General features: G+C 41.8%; 1 protein-coding gene across 5 annotated transcripts in view; it reads left to right on the top strand.

Annotated features, from left to right (window-relative positions):
• The window catches only part of LOC101164989 (neuroblast differentiation-associated protein AHNAK), a 40,526-nt gene that overhangs the window by 4,193 nt on the left and 23,025 nt on the right, over nucleotides 1-13,308 (top strand). For 4 of the 5 annotated variants that reach the window (XM_023961953.1, XM_011482247.2, XM_023961950.1 and 1 more), the window contains exon 2: nucleotides 11,928-11,977. In XM_023961953.1, coding sequence (XP_023817721.1) covers nucleotides 11,928-11,977 — 50 coding nt within the window. Of the gene's footprint in view, nucleotides 1-1,041; nucleotides 1,214-11,927; nucleotides 11,978-13,308 lie in introns of those variants that run through there. The other variant, XM_023961955.1, reaches the window with a different exon arrangement.

Raw genomic sequence — 13,308 nt, 5'->3', positions numbered from 1 at the left:
ATGACTTGAAGGCGTGACTGCTGCCGCAGAGCAAGGCCGCCCCCCTCCCACATCCATCTTTTCGCACTTTCTCCAGCCCCTCTAACCCCCAAAAGAACAGTACTTGTGCAACACAAAAATGGTGAGCAATTTTGACGTACATAATCTATTTGTCCGTAAATGGATGCATCAGAACGGAGCGGAACAAGAAGCTTGTGTCCCATCGATTGTAGATTTTATGCAACAACTACAAGCTTTTTGAGTACGGCATTTAGCTTAATTTTCTTTATTTATGTCCACCATCATCAGAAAAATGCCACAAGTGCAAGTTAAAAACACAAAAATCACAACTTTCTTTGGAGTGGGTTTTTAGGTTCAAGCAGAAACAATTACAGGCAAACACTTGTCAAAAAAACATCTCAGCAACGGCTTTGACCCTATATATACTCTTATTTCTCTAGAACTAAGGTCTGCAAGTACTATTTTCAAGTGATCAGGATACAGATAACCGTTAAGTAACATCAAGTGATTCACTGCTTGTTATTCAGGGATTTACTGTAAGCCAGAAAGACCCGGTTTTATTGAAACAGATCAGTTTTAATTTAAGTAAACACATTCCTAATGTTGCATAGCATGCACTTAAAGACGACAATAGCCTTTGAACTGCGACTTTCCACCCGCCTGATGTGTCAGAAATGACACCTCAGTCCTCATATCAAACTGCAGGAGACGTTTCTGCAAAAGTGAGCTACAGCTTCTGATGAAACAAGTTTATAGAACCTCTCCAAGTTGAGTTAGTGCAGGTTTGCATTTTGTTTGTGTGTTTGTGCACACACACAATACTTTCACCGCTCACACAAACGGCCTACTATGCCATAAACCTTGTTATCTTCCTCTCCACCCTCCTTTTATTATAGTAGAACAGCCCCGCCCCTGGCTGTCCTAATATGGGGGCATCACTCTGCCCTCTGACCAATCAGACGGCTGGAAACGTCCCTCCTGAGATGCCATGGTCCCGGGCCGGACCTGAAGTTTCAGAGAGGGGAGCAACAGGGTGGTTGGCCGGCTGCTGACAGACAGAGGGAGAAGGAGTTAGACATTGTAAATATCAGCAAGAAGGGAAGTGAAAGTAAGAAACAGAGGGTTAGAGGAAGGAGACACTGATTGCTGCTGGGTGTGGAGGTCTGTCACCTTTGAGCTGCTGGAGAAGACACGCCGAGGGTGGAAATTGAAGGTAGGCTGGGTGGATGAGGTCTAATGAGAGCTGTCTGTCACTTCTCTCAGAGAACACGCTGCAGGGGGAGAAAGGCTGGAGGTGCTGGGAAGACAGCAGGTGGTTCTGGTGGCTGAGTTCACAGAACTGCAGCGCTGAAGCATCTCCTGTCCTGACTTTGAACTCAAGACGGGAAATGTCCATGCTTTTTCTCAAATGCTGGCTGAACTTTCTCTGGAGTGACTGGGAGCCGCTCACAATAGTTTATGGGAGCGTTCTGCAGCCTCGACATTGCTGACGTTGGAGAGTGCAACAATGCAGCGCTGTTTAAATGCAGAGGCAGTTTGAGTGAGACAGCTGCTGCTTGTGTTTATCCCAGAGTGCCAACTGCTGGTTCCAAACACATGGGGTTTATGGGAACCTTTTGCAGCTTGACATGTCAACCGTGCTGCAAGTTCAGAGGTCAAAAATACACAAAAAAATCACATTAAAAAAAGGAGTTTTTCAATCTGAATGTGGTGCACATGTTTCTGAATGCTGCCGGTGTGCTGTGCCCACTTTTATGCTGATGGTCGTGCGGAGATTTGTCAGTGCCGTCTCGGTGTTACACACCAGTGACAGCTGCAGTGTGATGGTCACAGGATCAGTTTGGCCTCTAATTCCAGCTCAGCTTGGTATGCATGTGAGCCCAAGTGGGTACAAGAGTCAAAACACTCCTTACATAATGAATACAACCATCAACAGGATATCTTTTTTTTTTAGTCCTGGGTTCTCCTGTCAAAAGGCTTTCAGCGCCATCTTCACCCGATGGAAAGCTGGTTTGGAGGTTGGGTCGACATCCAGATGATGGATGACAATCTTATCGATTTCCTGGCAAACTTGCGGAGGTGGGGTCAGTCCCAGAGCAGAACTTTCAGGGTCAAGTGGTGTCAGGAGTGGACTGGGGGGGAGACCTCATGAGGAAACACTGGCTGACGTACGTAAGATCGTGAACTTCCCTCAGAGAGCTGAGAGGATTTCACAGGAAGGAAAAGTCATGTAAACCAGCAACTCAAGAGTACAAACCATTTCAGTCTTGAGACAATGTTTAAAGGTGTTTATTCCTTTAATTGTGCATCACTTTTTCTACTTTTCTGGCTGTTGTTGTTTTTTTCTCAAATCAGTCCAATAAATGTCTGTTTCCTGTTTAGATGGAGGCATTTCCTGTCAGGGGGAAGACTCCTGCGGGTGTGTTGTGTTTTGTTTATCTCTGATGGGATTTATTTCACTTATCTTGAGTGATTAAGGGAACGGTGTTCCTTTCATCTAGAGACGCTCAGAACAGCAACACTTCTGAAACATTCATGTGGCAGTTTGACTCGTCTTATAACAAATATCTCGAAAAAGCTTCATCTGGTCACGCCGCCTCCGACAGTACTCCCTCCGACAATGTTCTCCTGCAGTTCCTCTGACTCCTGTGCAACTGATGCCTGAGAGGAGCCATCATGGAGGACATTAAGCAGGATTCTGTTGCTCCTTCTCCGCCTACGTGCACTTACACATCAACCAGCACACTCCACGCAGTCAGTAAGGAGCCAGTACTCGCTTCTCACCCAAATCTAACTAACATACACCATACGACAGCATCGCCCGTGTGTCATAAGTCTAAAGAACACTTCATGACACACTTACCACACGCACAGCGATGGTACGTTCCATTTTTTTGACGTCCCTTAAGGTGGCTCTACGAGCCTCGAGACAGACCGGCGCTCCGCTTAAGATGTAGCCGCTCCTCTCTACGACCTTCTACGAGCCCGGACGACCCAAAAACCTGCAGCACGCATATGGGGGCAACCCTGCATGTGACCAAGGTTTAAGCTCAAAAACATTTGGTTTCATCCTCCGTTTTTCTTGAAGTATTCTGAACTCGACCCAATCCTATCGACCCAATCCAATCTAAATCCAATCCTTCCACTAAAAATGACCCAAACCACACGGAGGCGGCAGCAAACCTCAGAAATTACTTTTTTTTAATAAAAACCTACAGCAGGGATGGGCAAATTTTGGCCCAGAGGCCATGTGCTGCCTGGTAAACTATTTTAATCTGGTCCGGCGAAATGTAGTAAATTATAAGATTAATCCTTATTAATAATTTGTTTTCCCTGTATTTCTGGTGTTCCCATATTAAACATGATGCACTGTAGATACATTGACCTTGTTTTGATACAGAAAAGTAGTCGGCATTCATGTGTGTTTTCTGAGTCAGTCATTTTTCTGACCATTCCGACGCCACATGAATGCAGCATTTTCAAAAAATGTGAACAAAAGACACAGTTTTGAAAAAAAAAATAAAATAAAAAACTCCCAAATTTTCTGTTTACAAATTAATCCTTTTATATTTGACGTTATATTGAACGTTGGAACCCTCAGTGAGGTGAAGTCTGTTTTGATCTACTGCTTGAGTCAAACTTCAAAACGTTAGAGTCTCAATACTGCAAATATTTGTTATCCAAAAATCTGGTTTGTTCAGAACGTAACCGAGTGTTGCTTATACCCATAAACCGAGCAGATGTTCATTTCAAGACGAGACGTTCCTGTGAAAGTATTTCTAGTCGGACGTCTGTCAGAAATAGAAGCAGCCCCCCTCCCTCCCTCTCTGGACTTGTGATTGTCCTATAATTAGATCCAGTGAGTTTTGTGTTATCTACCCGGCCGATTGTGGAAAAAAGTCCGACCTTATTTCCTGCATGTGAATGGGAGAAAAACACTTTCTACCTGAGTCTGGGCTCTGCTGATAAAAGCTCTCCCAAAAATAAACCACAAACACGTCCTCGGCTGTCCGTCACGCGCTCCGGAGTTTGCAGCTTGTTTTCCCTCAGAGGATGCGTGATGCTCACTTTTAGATTTGATTATGTTTTCCATCTCCAGAGGGCTTACAGCCGCCTCAGACCTGCAGGGAGGAGGAAACCTGGGTGTAAAGGAGGCGACACAAACCTCACAAAGGCTGTTTGTGGAGAGTCTGAGCTGATCCGTTTGCAAAGTTTAACATGTTTTTTATGAAAAAATAAAACACACATGGTTTACATTAAACAAGTAAAAATGAAATATTGAAGATTAGAGTAAATAAGTGGGTAAATCATTTTAACTTTAGGAGAACTGATGTATATTTATAAAAAAAATAATCAAAAACAAATACTTATACAAGCTGGATTTAAAGAAAACTATTTCTTTTATTCTTGTCTCACATTGATGTATCTTTAAAAATCTGCAGGATGAAAGGAGTAAAATCTTTGTGAATTCATAAAAATGCTCTCTCTTTAATAAATAGATAAATAAAAGCTTTAAATCTAAACTCAAACTAATAAAACGGATTAAAGACCCACTTCAAATGTTTTGGACTTTTGTACATTTTTCTGATGATGGAGGACATTTATAAATACATAAATACATAAAGAAAAGTAAGCTTAAAATTGCATTTTCATGTTTTTCTTTATTCGAATTGTTGTGAATCAGGAAAAAATGCCGTGGATGTTGCGTCCAAACTACAGTCAGCTGGTCACAAGCTCCCTGCTCTGCTCCATTCTGATGCATCCACTTGCAGACAAATATGTCCACGTACGTCTTCGTTTTCCTCATCTGAGCTAGAATCTGGATCTTAACTGCACAGCTGGATAGGTCAGGACTATAAAGAACAAATATTCCTCCATCCATCCACCGACTTTTTATAATCCGCTATGTCCCTTTCAGGTCACGGGGTTGCCGAACCCCGCACACACACACACCTAGACACACCTAGGGACAATTAACAATTAACCTATGAAGCATGTTTTTGGACGGTGGGAGGAAACCGGAGTTCCCGGAAAAAAAACAACAACACATGCATGGGGAGAACATGCAAACTCCACACAGTGACGTCTCAGTTGGGATTTTAACCAGGGCCTTCTTGCTGTAAAGCAAGGGCGCCAACCACTGCATCACCGTGCAGCCCCACAATTATTTGTTTACTTCAAATTGACTTTGGTGAAAATTGTAAAATGTCTCATAGCTGTCGAATCAATCTCTGCATCTTTCAAACTTCAAGTCATAAAACAAAAGCCTCCAGGGGTTTAAACCTGCAACCTTTATGCTGCACAAAGAGGCAGCTCTGACTGCTTCTTACTGAATAGCTGTGATTGGAAAAAAAAAAATAAAGTGGATCATTAAGAAAAACAAAAAGAATATCTAAAAATATGACTGTTTCTGAGAGCTGCCACTTAAAAACTACGTGCCTACATACATTCAGGTCACTTATATAGTTTAATTTAGTTTCACGTCATTCTAGGTCTAATGTACGCTGGAAGTAACAGACAAAAGAGTCACTGGGATCTGACCCCGCCCCCTTTAAACCGGCTGCTGTTAACTGAGGTTCAGACATGCTAAAAGATGAGTTCAATGACAATGAGAATGAAAAACCTTTAAGCCTAATCTGAAGGAGAAAAATGGGTGCAAGAAGCTTCTAAAAACAGAGATTACCTGAGGAAATGGAGCGCTTCGCCTGCAGACGCCCAAATGTTTACACGAACTCCCATTTGAAGGGACGAGTCGTGGAAGTTTGACTCTGTTTTTGCTCGCCATCAGGATTGTTTAGGAAAGCGATAAAAACACAGAGCTCGGGCGTTTCTGAGAAGTTTCTCAAGCACAAATGCTGGAGCTCTTTTCTCTGACCGCAGAGGGACTTCTGCTAAAGCAGAGGTGGGCACTGAGGGCCGCATTCCTGCATGTTTTCCAGCATACCCTGCTCTGGCATGTTCTAATTGGATGGACACACCTGAACCAGGTAATCAGCCATGAGTAGGGCAAGACTATCTGGAAATCATGCAGACACACCGGCCCTCGAGGCCTGGAATTGCCCACCCCTGTGCTAAAGGAAGGAGCGCTGCAGACGGCAAAGCTTCACAAGAAAAAACAAAAACTCTGCTTTTGACTGAATCAGACATTTTAAGGTTAAAAAAAAGCTGCATGGTTCTCTGTGTTATTGACATATTGGCAGGTGAAGAGGATTCCATGTCATCCATGGACACCAGTGAAGATCACAAATCATTGAACAAAATAGGTTCAAAGCACTGTCTAGTGGGTCTAGATGACCCAACTCCCAATGTTAACATGCCTAGGATAGCACAAGGGTTATGTAAATTGACAGTTTGAACATTTTAACTGCAGCCTCAAACTCAATTATGTCTCAATGTGGCACTTTCAAAATAAAAGTCACATGTTAAAACAGGCTTTTCGTATAAAAACAAATAATCGGTTAATTCAAATGAAATTAGTTTCATAACCTTTCATCAAGACATCTGCCTTGAAGGGTTTTCCATAACTCGGAACTCGAGTCCATTTTTTTGTTGTTTCGGATGTTTTTCGGTGCGAAAACAAGAAAAAGAGTTGGATTCTGTGTGTGTTAAATGTAGGCCCGCCCCTGCATGCCATGTTCAGGCCTGCAGATGAAGGTCCGATCTATTATAAGCTCGCGCTGTGAGGCATCCCAAATCTTCACCTTCTCCCCTGACTTCCCTCCATTCTTCAGCTCCACCCAGGGAGTGCCACCTCCTCCACCTGCTGCTGCCCGTCCATCCGTCTGCCACGCGGGAAAAAAGGAGAAACACAAGCAATTAGAGAGGAGATAGATTAAAAAAAACCAAGTCAGATGGAAACATTTCAGCATAAAAGGAGGATATAAAAATGCAGTGAGAACAAAACTCATAACCATAAGGTTAGAAGAAGACACTAAAAATCTCCTTTAAACTGATGGAAAGACGTGTTTCTGACAGATTAGTACTGAAATAAAGCAGCTGTTTCTGCATCCGCAGGTAAAAAGACGTCAAGACAATAATTAAAGAGATATAAATACAATAAACTATAAGGTGGGCAACAAGTTATTGAGCACAAAAGAGAAGAATATTATTTTTTTGGTTTACAAAATAGAATATAAATATATAAACAAGAATAAAGGCTATTTTCTGATTAAAACTTTTGGTTTAATTAAAAAAAAAAAAGTTATGCTGGCTAATAATCCACCCAAATCAACAAAAAGACTGAAATTAACAGTGTTTAATTTTTAAATAATTCATTTATTTTCTTAATTTGTAAATGCCATGCATTATATATAAACTTTCTGTTTATACATAGTTGTAGCTTATTTCAAGTTAAAATGCCAAGAAGTGGTCAAACATTGAAACTCAATTTTTTAAGCAACTTGGAATAAATATTAGAAAGTCTGATTTGTCTATCAAATCTAATCCAATGAATCTTTATTTATATAGTACTTTTTTACATTACGTAATACAAAAGTACTGATGTTTTATGTTTTGTGTATTTTTAAAGCTTAAAGGGGGCTTTTTCTTTAAAGATTGTGTGATCGATTCCCAAACAGGAGCAGCACCCACCTGAACACAACACACCCAGAATACACATTCACGCTGGCATGACTGATCACATGTTGCAGGAGGACCGTCAGGAATGACTCTGCTTGGGGGCGGGTGGGGGTGGGGTGGGGGGGCTTCAGAACTATAATCAGATGGACAATAAAGTCCTCAAAGTACCAGCTGATGTTATGCAAAGTTAACTGCAGAGGACAAACTGATCTCTGCAGTTAACTCTGAAATCAGAGTCAACTGAAGTGAAAATTGAAGACGACTCTCTTTAAGCTGCACTGTACAAAAGATGCTTCAGCTTTACCAACTTTTTCATGAGAAAACTTTTCAAAGTTTAGAGAGTTTAAGAGAGAGAAAAAAGAAAACGTGAAAGGTTAAAAATCCAAATCCTGTTGTGTAAAAATATTTTATGTCTGGTTTCTGAATATGAAATTCTCAACAGCCCCAAATCCTTAAATCCACTTGATTTGAACATTTTCTTTTTTCAGGACTTTTTCAAGAGCTGTGCTCATTGAAAGATTTGGTGTGAAACCAGAACTCTGAATGCAATTACTGATTTATTGATCAACTTGGTGCAGGAAAGGTTGATGTGCTTCAGGTGGCAGAGGAGGTTTGAGGAGAAATCGGCAGAATCTGCAGGTGTAAGGTGGACATCACGCAGGACGAAAAGAAAAAAGCCTGGTAATCCTGGAGATCCAGTATGCAGAATTCATACTGGATGAGAGTAGACAGAGACTCTGAGTTAAATTTTATCCCACACAATTAAAGTACCGTGGGACAGGACGAGGCAGGAAAAGGAAAGGATTTTGTCATCTTAAAAGAAATTGCATCAGCACCTCTTGCTTTTATTTGTAGTCGTTTAGATTATGGTAATGCCCTGCTCTCTGGTTTACCAAAAAAGTCTCCTTCAAACCCACAACTTCCACAGAACTCTGCTGCATGGGTTCTGATGAGAACCAGGGGCCGGGAACACATTACACACATTTTAAAATCGCTGCATTGGCTCCCTGTGCGTTTCAGAATTGATTTTAGGATTATTTCAATGGTTTGTAAACGTTTTAATGGTTTTGGGCCTTCTTATGTAGGTGATTTACTTTTAAAGTAGGAGGCCTCATGGACTCTGAGGTCATCCGCTGCTGGCCTCTTAGTTGTCCTGAAGGTGAGGACCAAAACTCATGGTGAGGCTTCGTTCTGCCATCACGGTCCTCGCCTGTAGGACGGCCTGCCGGGGAGCCTCTGGGCCACAGAGACTTTATTTAAGGCTCAAGACCCACCTTTTTAATTTTGCTTTTAGTTGATCTTGTTTGCTTCTTTATTCTTTTACTTTTAATAAATATTATTAACTTATGTATTTAATTTTATCTTATGCATAATCTTATTTACAATTTCATGGATGATTTTTTTTAGCCCCAGTGTTTCTTCCCAGTGTTGTTGCCGCAGTCGTCGCTGTTGCTGGGGCAGCCGGAGTTTAACATTGCAGCCTCACGGTTGTGAAATGGACCCCGTTGCTGTCCCGGTCTGGGTGGGCGCTGCGGCGATGTGCCTCTGGCCGAGCTGACTCCTGGTGTGAAGAGATTCCCAAATACTGTTTCCTCACAACAGAGCCAACTCTGAAATTTGTTTTAGAAGTTACTTTCATAAGTATTCATTGTGAGTGGGGTCACGGGTCGTATGCGTCGCAGTGGGGAGTGGGAAGGGTGGGTTGGGTTTGTATTGTAACATTGTGAATGTTTTTTACTTCAAATGTTAAAGCACTTTGAGTTGCGCAAGGCATGAGAAGCGCTATTTTATAAACAAGTGTTGCTAAAAGTTTATAATAGGTGTTTCCATTGCAGTTTTGCAAAATATGTCAGTTTCGATGCGCCTCAAAAACCAAATGCAGCTACTGAAAGCTCCCACCATGTTTTATTCACAGGCAGTGAAACATGTGAAACTTTATCTGAAAGACTTTCTAAAACCTTTTTTTATGCTGTGTATGCAGCGCTGTAATCAGTATTTCATGGTGTGTAGGGTTTTATACACTGACTATATGTGTGGGTATATAGGGTGAACACCCTTTCTCTGAATTTCTGGATGTGTAGCTGTACTTTACAGAAATAAGACTCTCTGAGAGTCATATTTGGTTTTTACATTGACAGTAAAAAGAATATTGTTATTTTAAGAAAAGTGCCAGACAGGCCATACCGTTATCGTAACTATAATTTGATTTAACTCATTATACAACAGTCATACATAGAAAATTAAACCAAAAATGTGGATCATCCAGGTTTTTTTTAAACGTGTTGCTTTTGTCAAATGCAATAAAAACATGGTCAATACTAAGAACTCCTTGACTTCAGATGTCTTGACTAAATAGCAAAAAGTAAAGCCTTTAATTCTGCACATAGACATTAAATAAAGAATTTTAAATGGCATCATAACAGTGGAAAAAAGGTTTTTCCAGATGAAAATTGTTTCCATCTTATGATTGACTCACTGGATGGGTTTTATCATTTTTTTGTAGTGGTCTCTTTTTATGTAAAGCGCTTTAGAGTAACATTATGTGGAAAAATGCTGAACAAATAAAGTTTGAATTGATTTTAACTTGTGTTCAATTGCCACACGTTTTGTACAAAGAGCCCAAAAATGGTCATTAAAACTTGCGTAGCTATGAGTGAAAGCAAGAGTTTTATAAGCAGAACTCTGGTTTATATAGACTTTTCATTGGAAGTGGCTGCTTGAACGGGCGATGTGAACGTAGCTTAAAAGACGAAGGGAGCAGAAGGAACAGGGACGTTCATGAGGTAGGAGATGCAGACAGAAACAAAAAGATGCAGCTTTTCTGAGACTGCTGGCATCTCAGTTCTTCACCACAGTTTGACCTGCAACTAAAACTCATCGCCTGTTCAAACTCTCACTTTGTTGATAAATGTCTTCATGAATGAAGCAAAAAAACGTCAAAAATAATGATTTTTTTTTTTTCCTGAGAAAGGACCGTCATGGTTGAGGTCTACTGCTCTGTGGATGTTTGCACCGTTTAGTCCTCCTAGAGCTTTTCCTTCTCGTGTGTGAATGGAGAAGATGGTTTAGGATCGGGTGTCAGAGGAATGACGGAGGCCACGGAAAGAATGTCAGGACCTCTAAAAGCTTCGGCTGACGGCCGTGTCGCTATATTAGATCCTTTAACTCTGCATGCTTACGCCTGACAGGAAAACCTGCTGTCTCAGATCCTTCAGAGTCTGGATTCCAGCGTTTTCACCTCATTGGAAACAGTTTGAATGGTTTGAACGGATCCTTCAGATGATCTCCTGCTCTGTTCAGATCTCCTCTTTGGTGGTCCGTCATGCTTTCCATCACACATTTGCACCTCTGGTCTCATTCCGTCCCTTTATTCGCCGTCATGTCAGACCTTCATCCTTTCAGCCACAATGTTCACAGAATGAATCTCTGAGCCTCACAAAGACCATCAATGGATGACACACGTACAAAAACACACACACACACTCTAGAAACCAATAACCATGCATAAAAACACACACACACACCCACACACTCTAGAAAAAAAATGCAGACCCACATAAATACATACCACTATGCACCCACACACACAAACGACTCCACACCCACACATGCACACAAGGACATTCACATCCATACAAACGGAAATAATAAATTAATGCTCGAGTTCGTCAAGACATAATAACTGAAAGTATTGCTGCTGTGAAACGACCACAATGACACAGTTAAAAATGTCCACAGACCAGAGTTAATAACTGTTTTTGATCTGTTACTGTTTGTTTAGAGCGTTGCACAGAATCATTTTGGACAGTAGCCTCATTTCCACTGGGCGGTGTGGTACGGTTTGATACTTTGAGCGTTTCCATTATAAAATGGAGCCATTAAACTGAACCGTTCCATTTTTGGGCCGTTCCATTGATGGTTCCGCTTTGAGTGGAAACGCTTACCTGTAATGCCTGGACCATTCCAAACCGGACCACATTGGAATGCTCAGTGGAAACGAGGCTTTGGAAACATAAAAACGAAAAACTGATCAGACGTGCAGCGCAGGTCCAACATTCAGGTTTGTGATAACTGTCAGAACTTTAGAAAGGTAATGGCTTTGAATCAGACCAACATGTGGTTTTTTTGTCAGCACAGGACAAGAAAATGAGTCATGTAAACTTTCGTCAAACTCTTTCCCTCAAATAGAACCTATTCTTTCATCAGTTTAGCGTCTGAGATCACAAACAGATTTAGTCAAATCTCTGCAGGACGATAAAGTTTATCTTGTCTCGTAGTCTTACGATTTTTTTACTAAGGCCGCTAGCTTCCAACGGCAAACTGACCTGATGTTCATCTTGATCTTCCAGATTCTGACAGAGAAGACAGCCATGTTTTCAGCCGGACTAGAGATCCAGCCGTGAGTAAACGCAACACGTCTGCAACCAACCAAGCAAACATTAAATATGTTGGAAAAACTCCTTTGAGCTGAAATGGTCTGCCCTACTTTGATGGAAAATCTTTTATGGACAACTTTAATTGAGGCTCGCAGCGAACAACGGTGGCAGCTCAGGTCATGCTGTTTCCCAAAGTTCAACCATGCAATACCTCATGAAACAAACAGGGGAAGGACAGGCTTCAGGAGCCACCATCCAGCAGCACGTTAGCAGTGAAAACAACTGAAGTATTTCATTTATCACGTGTTCAGTCACTCTAATGTTACAAAAGACTTACCCTAAATCCGTTTTCTGCTCGTCGTCTGATGTGGACTTTTTGTTCAGTCTTTGTGAGACACACAGACTTCAGGTTCTCTTCTAAACTCTCTAAAGTTAAGGGTTGGTTCCCCAACTGAGCTTCCAATGGTTCCACCTCAGCAAAAATCCCTTCTTTACCTTTCTTCTGCTCTCTTCAGTGATCTCCCGTCATCATCTGGCTCTGTCTAATCTTCTCATTTGCGTCCTCCTCCTATACATCCGTGAACCTCCTCTTTGGTCTTTTTTTTTGCTTCTTTCCAGGTAGCTTCAGCCTCAGCACCCTTTCACCAACATCCTTACTATTCCTCCTCTTAAACCATTTCATTCCCTGCATTTATCTCCAAAACATCTACCACGATCTGTTCCTCTGATGGATTCATTCCTGATCCTCTCCATCCTGGTCAGAGAATCCTATCATCTCTGGTACCTCCAGCTCTGCCTCCTGTCTCATTCTCACCACAGTCTTCTACACTTTTGGTCCACATCACACCTGAAACCTACCTCCACTCGTTCCAACCTGCTTGCATGTGCTTCTTCACCTCTTTCCCAAATGCTTTATTCCTTGGTGCAGTCCCACCTCCACCTTGATCTCCTTTGTCACGCCTACTGAACATCTCACCACCGTCTTCCAGCTTTCATCCATGTCCATGTCCTGAACATCTCCAACATCCGTCTTTGCTGCTCCAGACTTCCTCATCCAAACCACAGCTTCTCTCTTTCCTGTCACAGAGCAGCTCCTCCTGACCCGTCTCCACAAGCTTCCTCAAAGCAAATAATGCATCTGTGGTTCTTTTTGTTTGCATGAACCCACACTGTTTGTCCTCTAGCTTCCTCTCCTTTGTCCCATAACTTCTCTGTTTTTTCCTCAACTCTGCACCTTTCTTAAAAATGGAACCAGAACATTTCTTCTCTAGTTCTCTGACATCCTCTCCATCTCAAATGTCTTGTGAAACAGTCCAGTCAGAAGTTCTAAAGCCATCTCTGCTTCCCTCTTCCA

The sequence above is a fragment of the Oryzias latipes genome, chromosome 13 (genome assembly GCF_002234675.1).
Source record: "Oryzias latipes chromosome 13, ASM223467v1".
NCBI classification, from domain to species: domain Eukaryota; kingdom Metazoa; phylum Chordata; class Actinopteri; order Beloniformes; family Adrianichthyidae; genus Oryzias; species Oryzias latipes.
The sequence above is the reverse complement of the archived record's forward strand: the minus strand, read 5'-3'. Positions and strand labels throughout refer to the sequence as shown.